General features: G+C 41.6%; 2 protein-coding genes across 12 annotated transcripts in view; one reads left to right on the top strand and one right to left on the bottom strand.

Annotated features, from left to right (window-relative positions):
- Positions 1–1,409: 1,409 nt before the first annotated feature.
- On the bottom strand, positions 1,410–19,579 carry NDUFB3 (NADH:ubiquinone oxidoreductase subunit B3). Of its 5 annotated transcripts, none has more exons than XM_053279545.1 (3): positions 19,469–19,579; positions 11,447–11,584; positions 1,410–1,666 (listed from the first exon to the last, which is right to left on the bottom strand). In XM_053279545.1, exons 2-3 carry the CDS (start codon positions 11,578–11,580, stop codon positions 1,510–1,512), a joined length of 291 nt encoding a protein of 96 aa, XP_053135520.1. In that variant the 5' UTR covers positions 11,581–11,584; positions 19,469–19,579; the 3' UTR covers positions 1,410–1,509. The 5 variants fall into 5 exon arrangements, with proteins under 5 accessions (XP_053135520.1, XP_053135489.1, XP_053135499.1 ...); XM_053279514.1 differs by having other exon boundaries at positions 19,373–19,521; XM_053279524.1 differs by having other exon boundaries at positions 11,447–11,581; positions 19,373–19,507.
- HYCC2 (hyccin PI4KA lipid kinase complex subunit 2) overlaps positions 19,562–23,484 on the top strand; it is a 66,900-nt gene continuing 62,977 nt past the window's right edge. For 3 of the 7 annotated variants that reach the window (XM_053279483.1, XM_053279489.1, XM_053279426.1), the window contains exons 1-2: positions 19,652–19,817; positions 20,971–21,003. The gene's annotated coding sequence lies outside the window, so the exon portion shown is untranslated. Of the gene's footprint in view, positions 19,583–19,651; positions 19,818–20,970; positions 21,004–21,560; positions 21,617–23,484 lie in introns of those variants that run through there. The other 4 variants (XM_053279445.1, XM_053279454.1, XM_053279436.1 and 1 more) reach the window with 4 other exon arrangements.

Below are 23,484 nucleotides of genomic sequence, written 5' to 3'. Positions count from 1 at the left end.
CATGTAAAATTCGTAAGTCGAGGAAGCCCCATCTAAAAATTTGTAAGTCGAAAAAACCGCATCTAAAACCGGATCTAAAACTGCCGTTTGTAACTCGAAAAATACTTATGTCGAGTAGTTCGTAAGTCGAGGGATCACTGTATTTAGGGTAGTGAAATCCAAAATAGATTGTGAGAAGCTCCAAAAGGATCTCTTCAAACTGGGTGAGGAGGCTAAAAATGGCAAATGCTGTTCAATGTTGACAAGTGTGAAGTGATGCATATTGGGACAAAGAACCCCAACTTCAAATTTACACTGATGGGATCTGAGCTGTTGGTGACTGACCAGGAGAGGGATCTTGGGATTGTGGTGGACAGCTCGTTGAAAGTGTCGACTCAATGTGCGACAGCTGTGAAAAAGGCCAATTCCATGCTAGGGATCATCAGGAAGGGGATTGAAAATAAAACTGCTAATATTATAGTGCTCTTATACAAAACGATGGTGTGGCCACACCTGGAATACTGTGTACAATTCCGGTCACCACATCTAAAAAAGGACATTGCAGAACTGGAAAAGGTACAGAAGAAGGCAACCAAGATGATCAGGGGCCTAGAGCACCTTCCTTATGAGCAAAGCTAGAACACCTTTTTTAGTTTAGGAAAAAAAAAAGACTTTGGGGAGACCTGATAGAGGTCTACCAGGGGTCATCCCCTCCCCATCTTCCCAGGAGTACGGAAAGACCAGTGTGCCCTGAGAGGAAGGCAAGAAAGGATGCACCCAGGCTAGCGAGCTCTTGTCCTCAGCTTCCAAAAAGACTAACAGCCTGAGGTAACGTGTTATTAATCTGTTATTTGCTTCTTTTAATATTGTAAACCACTTTGGACACCTTTAAGGCAGAAAGGCAGTATAAAAATGTAGTAAATAAATAATAATGTAATAAATAAATTGGTTGCCAAGAAATTTAGGTCAAAAAAATGAAATACTTTTTCACACAACACATAATCAATTGTGGAATTATCTGCCACAGGATGTGTTGTTTGCTACTAGTTTGGATGGCTTTAAAAGGGGTTTGGATAACTTCATGCAGGAGAGTTCTATCAATGACTACTAGTCGGAAGGCTATAGGCCATCTCCAGGCTCAGATGCAGGATGCCTCTGAACACCAGTTGCTGGGGAGTAACAGCAGGAAAGAGGACATGCCCTCAATTCCTGCCTGTAGGCTTCCAGTGGCATCTGGTGGGCCACTGTGTGAAACAGGATGCTGGACTAGATGGGCCTCATCCAGTAGGGCTGTTCTTATGTTCTTACATAACTGAGAACCTTTTGGACAAGAATAGTCCAACAGAAGTTCATCTCTGCCATCAGGTCTAATGACTGGAGGCTCTTTTGAGGACCCCTACTCTCCCAAGAAAAGTGACAGAACACAGACATATTCTTCTTGAAGAGCTTTAATGTGCTTCTTTCCAAGCAAACCCAGAATATACAATTATTAATAATTCAGAAGATAAACCAAAATGGAAATTCTGATCTTCAGTGATGCCCATTATCTTTCTTTGGCGGGAACAATGCATACTCAATTGCAATTGCTACCACAAAGGCTGCAAATCCCCATTTGAATCCTCTGCCGATAACTTCCATGAAAGTGACAGGTTTTGCAAAGCCACCAGAAAACCTCCATGCTTCATTGCTAGAGGGGAATCAAAGACAAAGGATGAATTAGAGTTAAGATTCTGGAACTTTACCTGTTGCCTTCCTAAAGTAATTACATATTCTGAAGCAACAGCAATATTTCAATGCAAAGTGTTTTGAGTAATGCACTAGGAAGAAAAGAAAATTTACTAATCAATGCTACCAAATTCAGTATTATACCATGATAGGCTTTATGTAACAATATTTACTTATACCCTCATGCAATAACCTTTTATTTCATTTTATTTAGTTACTCTCTAGAAACTATGCATAAAAATGTGTTAAAAGGCTCTATTTAAAATGTATGAAATGCAAAGCTGTCTTAAACACATACTCTAATATACAACTCTATTAAACTGGATTGAAGCTAATAAAACTGCATCAAAGGGCGAAACTACATGTTAGGTTTAATGAGTCATTGGCCCTGATGTACAACTTTTGTTTTCTACAAAGCAGTAATGGGGTGTGGGTGGATTTCTGATTGGAACTAGGGTCCTTGTTGAGGTACTAATTTGCTAGCTGAGCAAAGAGACGCCTTTTAAAGTGATGATTCTCTTATATTTAGCAGGGGGAGAGCAACTGAGCTGGCCTCTGAGGAGACCTGGTCTCATGGTAGCAAGCATGATGTCCCCTTAGCTAAGCAGGGTCTGCCCTGGTTACATATGAATGGGAGACTTGATGTGTGAGCACTGTAAGATATTCCCCTCAGGGGATGAAGCCGCTCTGGGAAGAGCAGAAAGTTTCAAGTTCCCTCTCTGGCTTCTCCAAGATAGGGCTGAGAGAGATTCCGCTCTGCATCCTTGGAGAAGCCGCTGCAAGTCTGTGTAGACAATACTGAGCTAGATGGACCCATGGTCTGACTCAGTATAGGGCAGCTTCCTATGTTCCTAGCCCTATCCAACCCCAGCACAGCATCTCTCCAGTGGCTGTTGCTGGTGTCTACCGTATATTTCTTTTTAGATTGTGAGCCCTTTTGGGACAGGTGACCATCTTATTTATGTATTTATTTTTCAATGTAAACTGCTTTGAGAATTTTGTTGAAAGACAGTATATAAATATATGTAGTAGTAGGATTTCCCCTGTGGATGCTATTTACCCTGGGAGGAAAGCTCTATGGGCACTAAGGGGAGCTTCTCTGCCAGGGCAAAAAACCCTCCAGCTGCTATGGTTGGGATCCAGATCAGCACCAAGGTCAAAGTCCCCTCCCTGCAAGTGGTTCTTGACTCCTTCCATGAAGGATGGAAAAAGATATTCAAGTGAGCAGAAAACCTTCAGACTCCATCTGTCAACCAATTCCAGTTCAAGATAATTTATTAAACAAGATAGTTTATTACACAGAGCTTTCAGCCCCTATGAAAACACTGTGTCAGAGAAGGGAGTTTTTCAGCTTCCCACAATTCAAGCTTCAAGGCTGCCAGGAGGAGGACCATTTGCTTTTGTAATGCACTAGATCATAATAAAGGTAAGAGAAAATAAGAAGGGCAAGGCTGGAAGTAATATGGATCTGTCACCTCATTATCTGCCCTTTGAATTGCATCACTGACAGCAGAAACGTTTTTAAATCTGAGACATTTTCACCATATAATCAGTAATGTTCCCTTTTGCTCATAATAACTCCAACAACCAAAGGCAACGTTAAACTGGTTTAAGTGTAGAGAGCATTATGTGACATCTTCTGGTTGCCTTCAAAAGGCTTCTGCATTATTCACACATCTGCAGCAATTGGGGCACTCCACTAAGTGGAGTGGTCACCTCAAGTGGTGGATTGGTAGAATGGCCTCTGACTGCTTCACTCCACCTCAACCCATTACCCCTCCCATCCCCCCATAATTTGTTCTTGTGGTGAATCAGCTTCTGCTGCCTGTCACTCTTCGTCCCTCCTTGCCATACCCTGTTCTCTGCCTGCTCAAGAGTCAGAGGGCAGGGAAGGAGTGCCAGGAAGTGATTAAAACATACTTCCTGTTGCTCCACCCTCTCCGCCCTCTGTTTTTGAACAGGCAAAGGGTGAGATGCAGTGAAGAAGATAGGGAACTGGGATGGCCCTCGCTGTCACAACCACCAGGTTAGTGGGGGCTCACTTTGCCTCCAAGAACTTACAACGGTCAGATCCCCCTCTTTACATTGCACCTTTGCAGAGTCTTGCATGGCCAAACTGGGAGCTTCCCATTCACAGCTTTTGCAAGGTTCTGCAAAGGCTTCAGCACGGCTGCCAGCACTTCCTCAGTTCCCTCAGCACCTGAGCTGCTCCTGCTGCATTACAGTCTCCCTCACCCTGGTGTGCTGTAATTGTAGCTCCCAAGGAAGGGAGGATGGACAGATGGCTTTGGAACATGAGTTAAGGAGAAGAGGCTGCTTGCTGCCAGCCTCTTTTTGTCACCTCAGCCCTTGCAAGCCTTGGAAAGTGGCCAGTGTGACAAGAAGAGACTACCAGCAAGCAGCCTCCCCTCTTCAACCCATGCTCTGTTTCCATGTTCAGAGGCGGGGCTTGAGGGCAAGGAGAGGTGACATTTGTACCTTGCCTCAGGAGGTACCATATACCTAGTGCTGCTCCTTCCCTCTGCATCTTTTCCCAAGTAGATTCTAGGATAACCTCCCAAGGTTAGCCTCCACTGCAGTTTTATAAGTGGGTTAACTCTGCAATGAATAAGTGAGAAGTCTGGAGGGATTGTAAACCATATACCAAGGGCAGCATCTAGACCTTTAGTGGTGGGGCATTCCATTGGTGAAACCTCCTTCTGTGGACTGAAGGAAATTCTGCCAACAGAACACTGTTCCATTAAAGTTTTTGATGCTGCTCCTGGTATCAAGTTTACGTTCTCTCCAAAGTACCCAACTAGTTTAAAAAGATGGCCTAAACATGTTGTTAACATCTGGGACCCTGCTCAGAAACTCTGCCATAGTTAGCAACTTTTCATAATGTACAAGAGCTGGCTAAATCACACACCTACAGATTTTTATTCTAGTCATACTGTATGTAATACCGTCACCATTCAATACCAATTTCCTTTCTGTTTACAAGTTTACTGACCTGGTCCCTTGGAGGTGGTGCCTATTTGTCAGGCAACCATGTGAGTAGCAATTTGGAAGCGTGAGAAAAGTTTATAACACTATGAGATTTTAACACAGCCAACGTTTGAAGTTTGTTACCTTGCCTGTTTAATTTTCATATATGCTGAAAAAGGAAAGCTAATGCACAGGAGCTTGGAATTAAGCCACCCACCCCCAATATATGATCACAGAGAAAATCACCTGAGTGTGGATTTTGTATATGACTGTTTATGGCTTGCAGTCCCTAGCCAGAATCCACACAACTAATCATTAACATACCTCCATAATAATTGTCCATGTCTGTCTGCTATTATTGAGTTTCTGGTGCCAAATTTGAATGAAGCAGTCTTTGAAAGAACTACTAACAACATGTTTTAATTCCATCATGGGAACATTTTCCAGACTATCCATAGTCAAACTCTTTGGTAGACATTACACCATCCTTTCTTGCATAAATCATATATAGTTCACAAGGTACCTGACCTGCAGATACCATGAATGCTAGCAATTTCACAAGCACTGGCATCTGACAAATCGGTGCTGCTAAATCATCATAGAGAAATTAAATAGTTTAGCAAGGAAGATTGGTACAAGCAGGTCTCAAAATTATTGCTATTAAGTGACATATTTCCAGTAAATGAACATTCATATCAGAAAAATCATTAGATACATTATATGAAACTTCATCTTCTCAGGTATCAAGATCTAAATTTCTACAAATCAATGAACAACTTTTTGTTGCAGTTTTGCAGGCAGTCACAACAGTGACTGGTGAGTTGAAGAGGTATTACAAAATGTAATGGTTTGCATCATTCTCTGGATGAAGAACTTCAGGGCCGTAAATTGGCAGTTTTCACTATTTACACAGGCGTAAACATGAATAAGTTATATTTGGGAGCTAAGTTCCTAATGGAAGAATACAATACAAATATTAACAAAGACAGATAATGGTGGCACGTTAGGTATTAAAATATCCTGTAGCATTCAAAGGTTATTAAGTCATTTGTTAGTACTACTTTCTCTATCACAGCCTCATAGAACACCAGGCTTAGTGTGAAATTAATATGCTTTCTTGCTGAACTGAAATATTTGATGCATTTGGATTTTGCTTTTACTGCCTTCTATTAGCTGCATTGGTATATGCACTATTTTCCTACCCTTGCGGGTAGAAAAGCTATATACAAGTCTTAAAAATAAACTAATAGTTATATATGCACTGGCAGAACTAGGCAAGCAAGGTCTAACGCCTCTCAAAAAAGAAAGCACTTTGTAATTAAGAAATCCAGGAGTCTGGGGTCACTGAGCAGTTTTGTGTGGCGTCACATGAGGAAATCCTGCAGCAACAGCTTCTTTCCCTAAATCCGAGTGACTAACTTCCACTTCCTACTTGATGTCTTAAAAGGGGATCCTAGAATCTTAAAAGGGGAACAAGCTCTGGCCTCCTGGCACTATAATGGTCTTCTGTTGTAAAGTAAGTGAAGACTTTCTGAGCAGTGGAAAGCCAAAAAAGACAGCCTACCCCCCAGCTGAAAATTAATATATTGACCATCACTACATTAAAATATTTATGGATGTTTCCCCTCCTTCTCCCCTTCCCCCTGCAAAAAACCCCTTGAATACTTATATATTGCTGTTTTGGAGAACCTGCTACCATTTGCCTAGAATTTTAAGGTAGTACTTCACCTTGACAGCAATCATTGTTGATGGAATTGCCTCGGGGATTATTGGTCAACACTTCCAGTTTCCCCAATTTGCCTTTAATTATCATTTCCTTCCCAGCAGATCTGCTTGGAGGCCCGTTCCCCCCACACCCTACTAACTTCAGGACAAGCCAGGTGTCATGCCAAATGTTCTAGGGGTGTGCAATTCGGGTTTTCGGGTGATTCGGAATTTCAGAAATTTTCCAAAAATTTCAGAAATTTCCCAAAAATCAGCCCTTTGCCCAATCCCCCTGAAATTGGGGTGGTAGCCTGCACCCATTAGGCACTACCACCCCACCCCACTCCTTTTGCCCAGATCCCATGCTATGCCCCCGAACTGCCCCAAAGTCACTAAAACTTAAAAAAATCGCCAAAAATCAACCATGAACCGAATCACCCGAATTTTTCGGGTCCAAAATTCGGGAGATTCGGCTCGTGCCCGAAAAATATCAGGGGACATCGGGGGTGATTCGGTTCGGCCCCGAATCACCCAAAATTGTTCGTTTCGGGCACAGATCGTTCTGTGCCCGAAATTTTTTGCACATCCCTAAAATGTTCCCCCCAGTTAGAACAATAAAGGAGCTGCTTGCTGGGGAAACTCTAAAGAGCTACCAGCTAGACTTAACTTCAAAGGATCCCACTTGTGCCTCCTTGGCAACCTACAAAACCCTAGGCAGGAGCTACAAAGGCACCAAATCTATAAGGCGGACCACACCCCCTCCAAAACTGCCTGTGTGTCTATCCAAACTGCTGTTTGACAAGGACTGTGTTGACTCCAGGAAAGCTCTTGTTTCCGCCTACCAAATCCACAAATCCAGTTCAGGTACCAATGACGCAATGGTCCTCCTTAACCTCCTCAATCTTAAGAGGCAATACAAACACCTATTGGCATGCAAGAAAACAGACAATGAAAGCCACTTGATCACGTCCAGGTGGTCAGAGCAAAGGACTCAGCTATGTCCTGGCACATCACGACCAACTCTACTGGCTATGGCTTGACTTAGACACCCATATCCTATCAGAGAACTGGGAAATGCACTTTCAGAAGCTGTATGAAAACCCCACTGCAGAAGATGCCTCCCACCCCCGCCACCGGATGTAGAGAACTTGCCCAGGTTGCCACTGGTCTCTCATTTCCCAAACGAGAGTGGGGAAGACCCCCAGGGAAGACCTGATCCCCCAGAGCTTATAAAAAAATAATATACAGTGGTGGGCTCCAGTCTTGGCCTTGTGTTTCACTTATGGCCGTGTTCCCATGGACTGAGGGCTGGCGATTATCTTCCCCATATTCAAAAAGGGAAGAAAGGATGACTCCGCCAACTATAGGCCCATCAGCCTGCTCAAAACCATCAGCAAACTCTATTCTAGACAGCTGAATGGGAAACTTAAGGACGAGTTAGTCCAAGAAAATCTGCTTGAAGAGGAGGAAGCCAGCTTTAGGGAGGGTAGATCCACAACCGATCAATGCCTGGTGCTTCAGCAACTCATTGAAAAATCTTCTTCCAAAACTCAGCCTCCCTTTACACTGCCTTCATTGATCTTTAGGCTGCTTTTTATTCCATCACCCATGTTAAGCTATGGGAGAAGTTGGAAACCTCCTCAATCAATTGTTGTCTGCTGTATATGATATACATTCTGCATGCAGACACAACCCTCAAGGTAAGGTGCAACCCACAAGGGCAATTCACGAACTTTGTCCTTACACAGAAGGGAGTCAAACAAGGATACAGCCCGCTCCTTTTCAACTTTTACATCAATGACATGGTGAGACACCTTAGTAGCCCAGACTTTCACCCTCCCAAGCTGGAGGATAGATGCATTTCTTCCCTGCTCTATGCCAACAATGCTGCAATCCTCTCTAGGACCCCTATAGGTCTCAGAAGAGTGCTGACGGCTCTAGCTCAGTACTGCAGGATCAATTATTAAAAAAAAATAAAGTTATGGCTTTCGCAAGGAGACCCAAGTCCTGTTCCTGGAGTATAAATGGCCACAAGCTTGAACAGGTCACTTGTTTCAATTATCTGGGAGTTGTCCTACATGCCCGTGGCTCAAGAAAGGCCCACTGTGATCGTGTTGCCCTCACCGCTCAGAGGAGCTCCACCGCCATTCTAAAATTCCTACAGACTAGAGGGGGCTCAGATATTCTGCTTCCCCCACCACATACCTATCACAGCTAGAAATCCCAAGCCACAGAAAGGCTTATACCCTCGCCCATTGTCATGTCCTTCCCTCCACAGTACTGGAAGGCAGGGGGGCGGGCAGGTGGTGGGGAAGGGCGAGTGGGCGGGCAGTGGGTGGCTGAGAGTGGGCAGCTGACACTGAGCAATAAAGCAGGGGCTGTGGTGAGGGGCGAGGAAAGCAGCTAAGTCCTAGCGCACTGATGCTCTGTGCGGGTTCAGGTAGTTTTATATATTCTATTTTAGCCACTGCTTTTTGCATTTTATATATTCCACATTTTATATGCTTATAATTTTAATAATCTTACGGCTACCCTCTTTTTTAAGGGTAGCAGCTGTTTAGTACTATATTATAGCTATGATATTATAGCTTTATAGCATTACAGTAGCAATTTAAAATAACATTGTTTTATGGTTTCATAATTTGTTTTAATCATGCTCTACTGCTTTTTCTTATGCTGGTCTTGGACTGTAGTAAAGGACCGTAGTAAAGATGATTGATTGACTGAACTCTAATACTTATTAGTTCCTTGTTCCAAACTATAATATTTGTAAAGCACTCTACTTTAGGAATCTCTTGCATCATCAAAGGGACAAACTTACATGTTATGAATGCTTCCTTGGAAACCAATTGTTTACATTATGTCAATTTTCTTGTAATTCTCCTTTTTAAAGACAAAATTACTGAAACATATTTTCATATTGGAAAAAATAAACCATATGCAATTTAGCTCACACTATAAAAATGTAAAATCCCCCTGATTACCTTGAAATTATTATTAGGGCTGGAGCTCAACTAATCGACTACTCTAAAGAAATCTTTGCATAGGTTTCCTTATGTCTAAAACCAATTTTTCTGATGACATACATGTGGTGTGCTTTAATGTTCTTCTTTGAACTTTTCTATTTTCTTTTTCTTTTCTCAGCACATGGAGGAATCGTCTTGACTCCTGTCAAGCCTTGGAAAAACCTGGAAAAGCAGCAAGATGCCCCAGGCTCAGAATGAGCACCAGAGGGCAGTGCCCAGTCAACAGAGGCTCTTTTTTGAGAAATCAAAAAGCAGGGTGAGGCGCAGTCTCTTGGCCCTATCTCTCGGTGCACAGAGCAGACAGCACTCTCCTTCCTCCACCAGCAGAGCAGGAGCTCTTTCCTTATCCCTCCTCCTCCCACTGGCAGAGAAGGAGCTAACTCTTTCTTTCTTCCCCCTCCTCCTCCCCCTTTCCCTGCTGCTACCTCTGCCACCTCTTCCTCCCTGGCTTTTGAAAAGGGAGAGGGTGGGGAACCAAGTTTTGAGGAATGGAGTGGTGGGCAAGTAATGAGGCATGTGGTGAGAGAGGAGAGCTGGTCTTGTGACAGCAAGCATGACTTGTCCCCTTAGCTAAGCAGGGCTCACCCTGGTTGCATATGAATGAGAGACTAGAAGTGTGAGCACTGCAAGATCTTCCCCTCAGGGGATGAAGCTGCTCTGGGAAGAGCAGAAGGTTCCAAGTTCCCTCCGTGGCATCTCCAAGACAGGGCTGAGACAGATTCCTGCCTGCAACCTTGGAGAAGCTGCTGCCAGTCTGTGAAAACAATACTGAGCTAGATAGACCAATGGTCTGACTCAGTATATGGCAGCTTCCTATGATCCTATGAGGGGCCAGCGCCCCTCTTGCCACCTCTACCAACCCATCACCTGAGGTGGCCACCCCCCACCACACCTCATTAGTGGAGCAGTCCCAAATCCATTTGATATATCAATTTTTCCAGCCCTTCTTAACACTTCTAAATGTCAATGCAGTCAAGGCCACAAAGCCTTTCATGGCATGTAAATTTTAAAAACCCACAAATAATCAGACAAGCAGGCTTTGATATCTAAAAATTTAATCAGAAAAATCCCAAGCTCTAAACATTTAAACCAACTTAAATTGCCCTGCATCATTTCCTGAATGTCATTGTATCAGGACTGATGGGTCATGGCAGTTCTAAAGATGTGGTTTATTCATATAAAATAAGGATGTTAACAAGAGTTTTCAAACAGATCTTAGCTTTTGCAATGATGTACTGGAAGAAACAAATTATTTCTAAGAAATCGGGTTCCAAAACATGCATGTTTTGTGGATCAAGTTCCACAATTTGAATTCTATCTGGAGATAAACTATAAGCCCATGGAGGCTGTGGAGAGCAGCAGTACTATTTCCCCAACAATATCAGCTATTTTAGGACTTCACTCCTTTTTAATCAACTTTTATATTTGTCAGATATTACTGTGAAGCTTCATGTTTGCAAAATTGCTGCTACAGTTAAAGTCTATCATGAAAAACCTAGTGATGGCTTAACTCACTTTGTAACCAAGAGCATTTATAACACTTTCTAATTAAAGATGAGAAATCTCATGAGTTATGAATTGAACATATGAACTACAGCTTCAATCCTTGACCCCATTTCTCCCTCCAGTTCTAAAAAAACATCCATGGGAAAACTGAACCTTAAATAGGAATTCAGCTACTGAACTTCATCAGTTCCATGCCCCAACAACACACCAAATCGTACCCTACTGCTCTGTGCTGAACTAGCAGACTCTGAACCAAAGACTGTGCCATGTGTGCAGTGGGGTCACTCCCTCCCTCCATGCTTCTGCAAGCTGCTTGGTCTTTTCCATTGCAGAAGGAGAAGGAGTTACTGTCAAGGAAGCAAGAAGCCCTGATGTTTATGCCCAAGGGTCTTGCTGGATTGTGGTCCTGAACGGAACATTTTAATTACTGATCTTATTTAGAAGTTCATGTAAGTTTTATTTTAAAAGGAGAGGTAATCTGCTGTACTACGGGTTTGTGGCTGATCAGAGTGAGATACTGTATTTATGTACGCTCTTACCGAAGCCATGGATCCCTGAGACCCCGCCGAGCCAACCTTTCCTGGATGTCCTGTAGAGGAGTACCCTCTATCTTCCACTGTTTATAATCAGGAAGCTCCATTTTGCCATGACCCTGTTCATGTCCATGTCCCATGCTTCTAAGAAAAAAATAAAATGACACAGCTCTCACAAGATGCACGGCTCAGGTTTATATGAATATTGCAGTCCAATATTATCTGCAGGAGAATGGGAAAGGCACCACCCACCTCGCTTTGCCCACATAAGAAATGGCATGCCAAGCACTATTCAGAGAATGGTGATCATTCATAGTGGCTCTATTGGCAAAACAGGATTTTTTCAAATTGCATTTTGGAAAGATCAGCATCCAGCAACAACTGATTAACAGTTTTTTATGTAAGAAAGATTATGCTGCTCTATTTTGTTAAGGCCTTTTGAGACAAAGGGGGAAAAATGCTGGCTTGTGTTGTGTAGTGTTGTACTTCCAATAGCTTCACACAGTGTCTGAAGTCTAAAAACAATCCCCTTGGAATAGATGGGAAGAATAGTTTTATGCCAGAATAAGTCTTGCTACTATTTCCAATCATTCCTTTTTGTAAACCATGGAAAGATGTCCTTTCAGTCCTCGCTTCCCAGTTTCATCAAGATATGCTGTAAAGAACCTCTTCTGAAAGCCTTCAAATGGATTTGAGAGAGAAAAGTGGAGAATGGAGAATTATACAGCCAAGCTGATCTGCTTGCCAGAGTTTCAGCTCCCTCCTTCACTGATAAATTGCATGAGTCGTACTAATGCTGGGCAAAATTCAGATTAAATTAGTTATGATTAAATCTTATTAATTTTGATGGGACTTAAGTTAGTAATGACTAACTTGCCTCTTGACAAGCTTATTCATGACTAACTTGCCTGGATGTTGCCCACTAGTTTTACCTTTTTTATAGAATTAGTTTGCTCTAGAAAATATCACTATGAAGATTTTTTTCAACCACTAGAAACTGGACCACCAATATACCCCATGCAGAAGATGATAATATCTGTAAGATTTAAATACAAAGCAGCTAATGCGGAACAGTACTTAAGGGTCTGCATAAATGTGACCCCCTAAGAACATTCTGATCCATTCACAAATTAACAGATTCTTGGAAACAACAAGCTGATTTTTTTTTTAAGTAAAAATTTCTAACATGAAGGGTTTCAGTAAGTGCTAATACATTAACATCCCTGTCAATTTAAAATACAATAACAATAATATTAATAATAATATATTCAATTTATATACTGCCCTTCCTGAAGTGGATAATGGCAGCTTACATTTAAATCAAACACAGAGAATAAAATAATTAAAATCAAGAAACATTTAGACCAGATTAAATCTCATTAAAATCAAAGTTAAAACTAGATACGGCTTCTCTTATTTATAAAGTGGATGTTTTCATGTAGATAAGTTGGATAGGAACATGTGAAAAGACGCATGGCTCAATAGGTTCCTACAGGTGGCACATAGGAAGCTGCCATATCCTGAGTCAGACTATAGGTCCATCTTGCTCAATATTATCTACACAGACTGGCAGCAGCTTCTCCAAGATTCCAAGCAGGAGTCTCTCTCAGCCCTATCTTGGAGATGCCTGGGAGGGAACTTGGAACCTTCTGCTCTTCCCAGAGCAGCTCCATCCCCTAAGGGGATCTTGCCATGCTCATATGCATGTAGTCTCCCATTCAAATGCAAACCAGGGCAGACCTTGCTTAGCAAAGGGGACAATTCATGCTTGCTACCACAAGACCAAGTCACTTTAAGTGGCGCAGCGGGGAAATGCTTGACTAACAAGCAGAAGGTTGCTGGTTCGGATCCCCACTGGTACTATATCGGGCAGCAGCAATATAGGAAGATGCTGAAAGGCATCATCTCATATTGTGTAGGAGGAGGCAATGGTAAACCCCTCCAATATTCCACCAAGGAAAACCACAGGGCTCTATGGGTGCCAGGAGTCGAAATCGACTTGACGGCACACTTTACCACAAGACCAACTCTCTTCCCAAAGGGGCCTCTGAGGTTTTGCAGGAAAATTCTCCCTTTTGTACAAAAAGAAAAAAGAAAAAAAGCCTTGTTCCCCTTCCAGCTGATCAGTGGAGAAGTTGTGTTGGATGAGCAAGTTTGCTCTCTGTTGGCAGCAGAGAACAGCACACAGGCACAAACCCTAAGCCACCAGAATTTCAGGGTATATGGGAGGCAGAGATATACATACTCTGAGCCCATACACATATTTGTATATACATGTATATAAGTGCTGTGAGCCCAATTCCACCCTCCAAAAATTCTTTAAACTAGAGAACTGCCACTTTGCAATTTAAAAAGGACCAGAGCGGTAGGAAGAAATTGGGCATGGAGAACAGGAGCCTTTCTGGTCTATGTTTTCCTGAGCCCAACTCACCCACAGTAACTGCATCCCTGGCAGTGAAGAGGGGAGAAAAAGGAGGCAGAGTTTCTTCTACTTTACTCAGCCTCTCTTCCTCTAAAATAGGATTCAACCCAGAAAAAAACCAAAACAAAACCAAATCACAACACTATAGGGGCAAAATACAAAAACCATGACTTTTCTCAGGAGTCTACACTTGTATTAGAAGTTAGCTGGGTGCTCACAACTGGGAATGGCTGGGAGAGGGAAGCATGGGGAATTATCTTGCAGACATCCCATACGGTTTCTATCAATGAGAACTGGACCACCCAGCGCTGGGGAAAGAGACAACCCATACAGTCTCCCCAGATGCAATCATTTACCTTCTCTGCCCAGTGGATTTGTTTATGTGACATCATAAAGGGGTGTACTAGGACACACTGTTGGAGTGGGAACTAAATCTGTTCCTGGCAGTCTCAATTACTGGGAGCAGAGGGAAGCAAGCTTTGTCCATCCTCCAATTGCAGCCTGTTTACTTTGTCTCATAAAAATGAATAGGAGCTATTCAGAATTGCGCCCACTACTATCAGTTAATGCTGCCTTGAGTTTTACTTGATTATGCTAGAGGGCAAAGAGATGGATTCCAGGGAACTGTGTTGTTTTTAAATGTATGCATACTATAGCCTTTGGACTTTAAAATTAAACCTAAGATCTAGGAAAGAAGGATTCTCCATATTTAATTGACATTATGCATTGTTGTGGAAATCTGAATTAAGCTGCATTTTAATAAGCTTTATTAGTCACAATTAATTTTAAATGGACTTGGATTCTAACAACTGCTGTACACGATGATCATGAAACATCCACCGCTTGTGAACAAGATGTACTGACTTGCATTAGTCATATTCCAGATTTGGACATAAAAGAAATTAGAAAATGGGGTTTTACAGACATAATCATTGTTCTGCTCTTGAATGCACTTGTTTGACTCAGCAGCAAGATAAGCACACTGGAAAGTGCTTGCCAAAGTAGGGCCTAGATTGAACTATGTAACTAAAAAGTACTGTGATAAATAAGTCAAATTGGGCTCCTCCCATTCTTTTGATAGATCAAAGAATATATTTTAATGAATACTTTAGTGAGTTTCAGATGATAGTTTATATTCAGAAGGCAAGGCAAGGCTTCCAGTTCTTAAGTAAACTTAACATTAAAAAAAAAAATTGGTACTGAAAATGCAGCTACTGTTCATTGAATTTTTAAAAAAACTATCTGCCTAGTGCTAGGATTTTTAATTATTTTGCTATACAAACAAATATTAGAGTTGGCATTTGATTTGTCAAAAACGGTATGATCAATAATCAATAGCAAAATAGCAAAAAAACCCTTCTAACTTGGCAAAGAGGCACCTTTTAATGTGGTGATTCTCTTTATTTATCAGGGGGAGAGTAACTGGCCCTGACCACCCCCAGCACAGTACCTCCAGTGACTGTTGCTGGTGTCTATCTTATGTTTTTTAGATTGTGAGCCCTTTGGGGACAGGGATCCATCTTATTTATTTATTATCTCTCTGTGTAAACTGCCCCGAGCCATTTTTGGATGGGTGGTATAGAAATTGAATAAGTAAGTAAGTAAGTAAATAAATAAATAAAATGCTCATGGATAGAACAGGCCAAAGGGGGGAAAGTGTGGACAGTGGAAGCATATAGGATTTTTTTTCATAAGAGCTTCAAGTTTCCAGTCACCCAGATCAGGACTGTGTAAATACCAGCATAACGTCTACTGTACTTCAGCCAAATGAGTACAAGCCAGGCATTTCTGTCAGGCCACCACTTATTCCTGGCTTGATCACTAATCATACACATACACAGATTCATACATCTAGGGAGAGAAGGAGAGAGAATGCGCACAAGTCATGCCAATCTAAAAGCACTGCAAACGAAGAGTTATTTGGGCAGTGCCACAAATAATTATTTCACTATTCCAAATGGCAGCAATTACATAGCTACTCACGTTTAAAAAGTAAAGCTAACTTATGGTGATTTCTTACTTCATATCTAAAATGGAACCCTTGTTTATATTTGGCTTACTCGTCATTCATATTTTTTGGCTCAGTTGTTCACACTGCTTTATATTTGAAAGCGTTTGGCCAGCAATATTTCTTTTCGTGTTGATGGAGCTAAGCTTTACTTTCTTGCAAATATAAACTGCCATCCTAAAGCTATAGTCATCACTGGATTCTAGGAGTTCCAAAGGATTTGGTTACAAGCATCCATTTTGTTCCGAGGCCACAGTCTCTATAGGAAGCTACCTTATAACTTAATATAGGAGAGAAAACCTCAAGGTGCCAAAAGAGTTCACCGCGCGGTGCCAAACAAAGGGCTTACTGAAATGGACAACTTCGGTATTTGTCCTTGTAGTACACTTCACTTTAAAAAAGGATCTGATAATTTCAAAGAGGTCAGATTATCAGTAGTGATGGGCTCTGATAGCCAAGAAGAACCTCCATGTTCAGAAGCAGTATTTCTCCAAGTAGCTGATGCTGGAGGGAAACAATTTCATCATGCCTTGCTTGTGAGCTTTCCGAGCCATCTGGTTGGTAGCCTGTTGGAAACAGAATGCTGCACCAGAGGAATTCTCATGTTAACTCAACTGACTCTCAATTTTTTTTTCTTTATAGACATCTCCATTTCTATAGGCTGATAAGAAGAGATAAAAGTCCATAAATGCAATTCACCATGAATCCAACTAGAACAATTTTAAAATCCGAGCATGCTGTTGGATTATCCTAAAAACAAAAAACATTAGTGCCTGTCCTTTGACTATGATCAGGGAAGGAAGTTTCGTAGCTTGTGCATTTACATTTATCTCTTAGGAGGCATCCCTAAATATGTCATTGACATCTGAACCTTGAATACAGATGGCATTGTTAAGAGCAGTCTTCTTCATCCTAAGGGACCATGATACTACAAAGAGAAAGATATTGTATATTTGAAGCTAAACTATTTTGGACTTTAAATGTAAAAAACCAGCATCCTGAATTATGCCTAGAAGACAAGAAGTTGTCACTATAAATGCTGGAGAACCACATGCCATTATGAACAGGCTATTGCAGCCAGAAATCTAACCTCCAGCTGGTGGAAGACTTCAATGAGAGTCCAAGTTTTCTCACCAGGAGTTGGCAAAAGGCACTCCTTGCCATTTTCCCAGTCTAGAATTCCAGACACCCTGAGTAATCCAGGAGCACTCTGGGAGGCTGCAAGCCTGAGTAACCAGGGAGGTCTTAGCCCAAAGCTTCACAACTTTGGGCCACCAGCTGTTGGTGGACTACAACTCCCATCATCCCTGACTATCAGCCACTATGGCTGGGGATGATGAGAATTATAGTCCAGCAACAGCTGGAGGCCCAAGGAGCAATCAAACCAACTTTAGTTTGGTCTCTAACCAGCAAAAAGAGAATAGACAGTTAGCAGAGGCCCAACATTGTGCAGCCGTGTCTTAACTCAATGTTACTTCAGTTTTATCTGGATAAATTTATAAGCATTTCACTCACATCCAGTTCCTATCCATGGCCAACTACTGATGAAGTACTGAAAGGTTCTTAATAGGAAGCCAGTCACTAAGAATGGCTCTCCAGAGGTTTGGGTATAATTAAAAGGCTGCTCTTTGTTAACTTTATAGTGTAGTGGCTTAAAAAACAAGAATCTGTGCAATTTGTGAGAAAAACATATATACAAAGTATATACAAATGGTACACTACAGGTCTCAGGTTAAGAAAGACAGGTACTTCTCCCCATATTAACTGGACAAAGAGGCACCTTTAAAAGAAATGACTCACTTATACTTGGCAGGGGGAGAGCAACAGGCCCTGTTCAGCCCAGTATAGCATTGCTCCCAGTAGCTGTTGCTAGTGCTTCCCTTGTGTTTCTTTTTAAATTGTGAGCCTCTTTAAGATAAGAAATCATCCTTTTGTTTGCAACCCCCTTTGTGAACTTTTTCCTGGTTGAAAAGCAGTATATCATCATAATAAAGTCTGAATACTCTCAAAATTCAAAGTGGTGACAGATTTTGTATGTAGTTGGAAGCAATAATGCAGTCCCACAGGTTCTGTGGATTCAATTTGTAATTTCTTCACACCAATCATGCAGTAATTTATTTTAAATGATTAATTAAGTGATCTGCAATTATTATCCTCAAAATAAATGTATAACATTCTTGGAGGTTTCCTGTAATTATCTTTTAAAACTGCACAGTTTTTTTTAAAGTTCAGAATCCTCTTTCAGGAATTTTGAACCCTCAGAACTGGCTTTCAAGTAGATTTTGAATTTCTAAAATTTGCCTCATAGAACTCAATATAGTATTAACTTGATCTTGATTTAATACTGATATCAGTATTAACATCAGTAGTAATTGTTTTGGTTTCAACACAACCAACTATATGGCATTTTGTTCCATGTTTATTACAAGAGAATACCAGTAATAACACACTACAGCCAAGAGACTGAAATTGACAGTTGTTTCTCAAGATCCAGGAAGTCATGATCCAAATAGAACCAGCTGTAAATTAAGTTGTCAGGAAGTGACAGTTTAATGTTTCCATACCTGGCAGTCAAGCACCAAACCATGAAGTTCCTACTGTGATTAATTTTAATTATTGTAGCCTACTCTAGAACATCACAGATCCATATGGAGAATGTGAATGTTTCACAAACTTCCCAGATTCTATTTTTGTGCATATGTGCACTCAATATTAGTTTTGGGGTTCCACTCATCTTCCCTTCAGGTAGCACTTCTGGGTACAACACCTTGTCATTTTTTTTAAAGGGTGGGAAATACAATTATTCCACCCAGGGGCATAACTACTATTAGGCAAGGGGAGGCGGCTGCCTGGGGGCCCCCATGCCTCGAGGCAATTCACATGAGGCAATTCACATGACTATATATTGTGAAGTGTGTGTGTGTATCAGCAAGGGGCCCATTTTAAAATTTTGTCTCTGGGCCCACTCCAGCCTTGTTATGCCCCTGATTCCACCAGATAGTGCTACCACTGTTGATTTGATTAGTATGTGGAATGTGATTGTTCTAGTGTCAAAAGGCACAGTAGCTATATCAATGTTGTTCAGCAATACAACTCCACATCTTCATTGCAAACAATTTTTTAAAAGTATCCCATGTCTTTAAGGTGAATGTGCTTTTTTTTTTTGCTCCCAAAAGCTAGCATCTCTTTATACAGACTACCAAATTGCCCTTGATTTTAAAGGTACAGCAGTTACAGTGAAGCGTTCAGTACTTAGATCAAGAAAACGCTAAATTATAGCCAAAAGCCACTGCAAAGACGATACGCTGTTCAAATATAGTAATCAAGGTTAGAGAAGAAAACATGACTATTTTAGATATTAGAGAAACGCCTGGAAGGCTGTAAAAGCAGGAGGAAAAGAATAGAAAGGGAAAAGAGATTGTTGAAGAAGACGCTTTACTCCCACTGGATATAAAGTTATACAACCCAATCAAAACCCTCCTATAACAAGCCCTCACAATACCTGAAAGCTCTATGACCCTTCAGCAGAACATCCAAGCTTTCCAAACGGAAACGGAAATAGGTCCGTTTCCCGCCGCGTTCGATCAGGAAACCTCACCTAGTTGAAACAGTTCCGCAGTCAGTGGAAGCGAGAGGTCCTTTCCGGGTTCAAAAGTTCCGCCCCTTTCCCTTCCCCTCCTGAACGGCGGCGCGTTCTTCAATTCGCTTGCAGGTTTCTATCTCGAGCACGCGCGCCGCGAGAGGGAGGGAAGGAAGCCAATGAATGACGCGCTTCTTGGGGGCGGGTCATTGTCCAATGGGCGGGCGTCTTGTTACATTGCGGGGCGACTGACAAGGGCCAGAGAAGGAAGGAAAGAAGGGGATTGAAAAAGAAGAAGAAAGGGGGGCAGCAGAAACAGCGATGGTGGCGGCGGCGGCGGGGGCTCCGGCGGGGGGAGGCTGCTGAGGTCAGTGCTTGGTCTGCTACCCTTGCGGGGCAGAGAACGCATGTTGGTAGGCAGTCTCGTTCCCTTCCCCTCCCTGCAGGACCTCGCCAGTAGTTCGAGTGGAGTCCTGCACTGGGTGGCGCGGGATCAGGGTTGGCTTGAGGCGGCCCCTCAGCCCGCGTCTCTTTTGCTCCTTCTCCTCCTGCTCCCCGGGTCTCTTTCTGCCGTCCTCGTCCTGGACACCTTCCTTTTCCCTCCACCCCACTCCTACTTTCTCATCCATCGAGGGTGTTCTCTGAGCTGCCTTTCTCGCCTCGCCGCCCCTCAGACTCGCCCTTCCGAATTCGTCCCTCAGCGGCCCTCTTCTTGCAGCAGCCGTGGCAAACACGGGTCTCCTACGTGCGTCTCTTCGACGTGACGGAGGCAAGCGAGACCACCTTCCCTTCCCTGTAGACACCTGCTTCTATAGGCTTTCTCTGGATCCTATCCATCTCCTCAGCCCTACTGCTCTTCTCTGGAACAGCTGTGTGAACTCTCATTCCAGGGCAGGCTGAGACTGTAGAGGGTTTTTTGCTTGAAAGGTGTTTGATCATTTTTCTCATCTCAAGCTTAAAAAAGAAAAGGAACCCCCCCCCTACATTTGAGGCCCCTTACTGCATTCTTACAGTTGTTCTTTCTCAGAAACAGTTGGTTCCTTTTCCCTATGTAAAAAGGAGCCTTTCCTTTCAGACAGTGCTTCCTGGCCTGCTGGATAATAAGATGATCATTAAGATGTTGAACAGCTCCTTTATCTAAGCAAAGGAAAGTTCCTCCCTATTGATATTCCTTTCTGAACTGGTTCCCAGAAGCCTTTGTCTTAAGATGTTAACTCAGGATAGTGAGAAGAATAGGCAATGTGGCAGAATATGAGAAAGTTGTAGGGACACTTCTAGATCTACAGGTTATGTAACCTCCCAGCTGTATTACACTGTGGATATTCACCCACAGAGCTGGTGTGTAGCTCATACAAATTGACAAGCTTACATATATGTAAACATGAGTGTTAGAGATGCTCATGAAGTTAGAGGGGAAGAGGCTTCTGTATTTGCACTTGTAGACACAACATAGAATGCATTTTCCTTAAAAGAATGGGTTGGGTTGGTGGGCTTTCAATATGTCAACTCCTTTTTTTCAGGAAGAGCAGAACTCCTACAATCTATAGTGGAAGGTAAATGAAAGTTCAGCATTTTTTTGGACAAAGACACTAATTATATTTGTAATTGCTAATAGGGAATGCATAGATATTGAAAGTAATGAGCAAGATCTGCACTAAGATTATACTAACTTGAAAGTCATGTGCTATCATGCTGGCTTGATTACTTATGCACCTGGGCTGTGTAGTCTGTCCCATCTCCTGTGCTACAAGAACTGAGTATGTAGTTGTTGCCTTCTGGTTCAGCACAAATTTAAGAATATCTTATTGCTAATTTTATAATGTGATAGTTGCTTCATTTTGATGTGTCTAGATGCATATTAGGATAACCTATAAGGTTTAACATAGGGAAAATATTTTAGCATGTTTGTGTCAATTTTTTTTAAATGTCTTAGAGGAAGCTTCCATTTATATAGACTTGCTTTAATAATCTTTTTAATGTTAGGATGTTGAATTTTTATTATAGATAAATGCTGGCAAGAAGAGTTTAGGATGGAACACTTACATTATTAGTCTAGTGTTGTCTGTCCTTATCTAATTTCATGGTTTATACCTTTTGTTTCATCTTTAAGATAAGATCTGACAGATGGATAGCCTTTCCAGTTCTGGGGATGCAGTGACAAGCTAGGTGGGAATAAAACTGTTTTCACAAGCTGTGTTTTATATAAGATGTAAAACTGATTAGTGTTGTCTCCCTAGACAGAATGAGAGTTTTAGCTGAGTATCTGTGAAATACTTTGTGCTTACTGTTAAGTCATGCGCATTGTATGTAGGCAGTAACTGTTATATAATCTGTTGTACCCTGTTGTCACTTAAATATGTTGCACTTCAATTTTGTTCATTTTTAAAGGAAAATGTTATTTGATGCATTTGATTGGTAGAATTTTGTAATGTGGATTTTGTAATGGGACTGTAGTAGAACTTTATAATGGGACTATAGGAAGATAGGCTGATTTTCTTGGAGGGCCAGATGTTGGCATTGATTTTCATTGAAATAGATGCTGTGTTCTTGAAATGTAAACACTGATGTGCCTCTGGACTCCAGCAGGGCTGAGCAGAACTATATTTTTAAAATTAATAATCCTAGAGGAGGGGTTTCTTATCTCCACTTAGATGAACTCTCAGTAATTTTGGTTTATCATACTTATTTAGATAGCTATAGGTCAAGTAAAAGGAAATATTGTAAACTTCCATGTCACAGGTTTGGGGAAGGGCTGTAGCTCAGTGGTGGAGCACCTGCATTGCATGCAGAATGTCCCAGGTTTAATTTCTGGTTTCTCTAGATAGGACAGAGCGATGCCTGCCTGAGACTATAGAGAGCTGGTGCTAGTCAGTATAGGGCAATGCTGACCTAGATGAACCAGTGGTCTGACTCAGTAGGGGGCAGCTTTATATATTCATATTCTGGCTTTCTCTTTATTTTATTTAAAGTGAGTATCTTCATGGGCTTCTTGTATCCTCCCCCTTCAAAAGAGAGCCATAGGCTAACATTTCACATAACGTAGGTGCAGTTCATTATTATTTGCCTTGGTTCTTTGTACAGTATAAAATAAAGACAAGTATTTGTCAGTTGGTATTGAAACATTTTATGCACTTTATAAATGCTTTTTTCCTTTGGGGACAATTGAAAACTACCCATGCCCTTAGCTTATTTTCTATCGCATGTGTGATCTGAATTACTTTTCTCTATGCTAGCGATAGCAAAATGTGAAGAGAATGTGAATGATAAATGTTCTATGACAACTTGGCCTTTTCTCGTGTCTGTAAAATGGTAAATGTGCAGCAGTATCAGTGAGACATAGGCAGCTGCTTTTAAAAAAAATGACAATTTATAGCTACAGCCTAGTTAAAATGGCTGATACTAAGCTATTGCTTGCATTTTGCAAGCTAGTTGCCATCTTGTACCTTGTGTGTGGCCCCCTGAAATGGTACTGCACTTGAGTTCCTCTTGTTTTTTCTACAGGCTTCTCCAGCATGATTGGTTCTTGGCATGTAAGGATTGGCAGTCAGCCTGAGAGGCTGGTAGCTTTGTGTAGAGTGGAGGTCTGTCTTTGGTTGTGGGGATGTCTATGGGAGGACACAGTAGATGTATTGGATGGATGTTGTGTATATTAACTCCAGTGAAATATATGTTCAAACTGGAGACAATGCTCAAACTGGAGACAAATGTGCCTAAGGAGATGCATACAGTTATTCAGGGTGACAAGTTAATTTTGAATCTCTACTGTTAAGGTGTACGGCACTTATATTTATTAGGTATAGATCCCTTTTTTCATCTTTCTGCTTTCTCTTGACCAAATAACCTAAACTCTTGGAGAAAGAAAAGCAGAAGAAGGCTTCTGTTTTAGATTTGAAAACATTTTGTTTGGGAACAGCAGGGTTTTCTCTCTCCTAAACAGTGAAAATGTTCAAGAGCTCCTGATCTGTTCAACTTAGTGGAGTAAATGTTTTCTTCTTGCTCTATTGCTGTGCTTATTTCCTAACTTCTTATTTCTA

Source organism: Hemicordylus capensis, chromosome 1, assembly GCF_027244095.1.
Source record: "Hemicordylus capensis ecotype Gifberg chromosome 1, rHemCap1.1.pri, whole genome shotgun sequence".
NCBI classification, from domain to species: Eukaryota; Metazoa; Chordata; class Lepidosauria; order Squamata; family Cordylidae; genus Hemicordylus; species Hemicordylus capensis.
Note: the sequence above shows the minus strand (reverse complement) of the source record. Positions and strands in the feature narration are given on the sequence as shown.

Bases quoted from the DNA above. Each gene is read 5' to 3' on its own strand.
- NDUFB3 (XM_053279504.1), bottom strand. The intron at 1,667-11,446 runs GTAAGAGCGTAC...ATTCCCCTCTAG, and splicing joins CTCAGGGATCCATGGCTTCG to CAATGAAGCATGGAGGTTTT.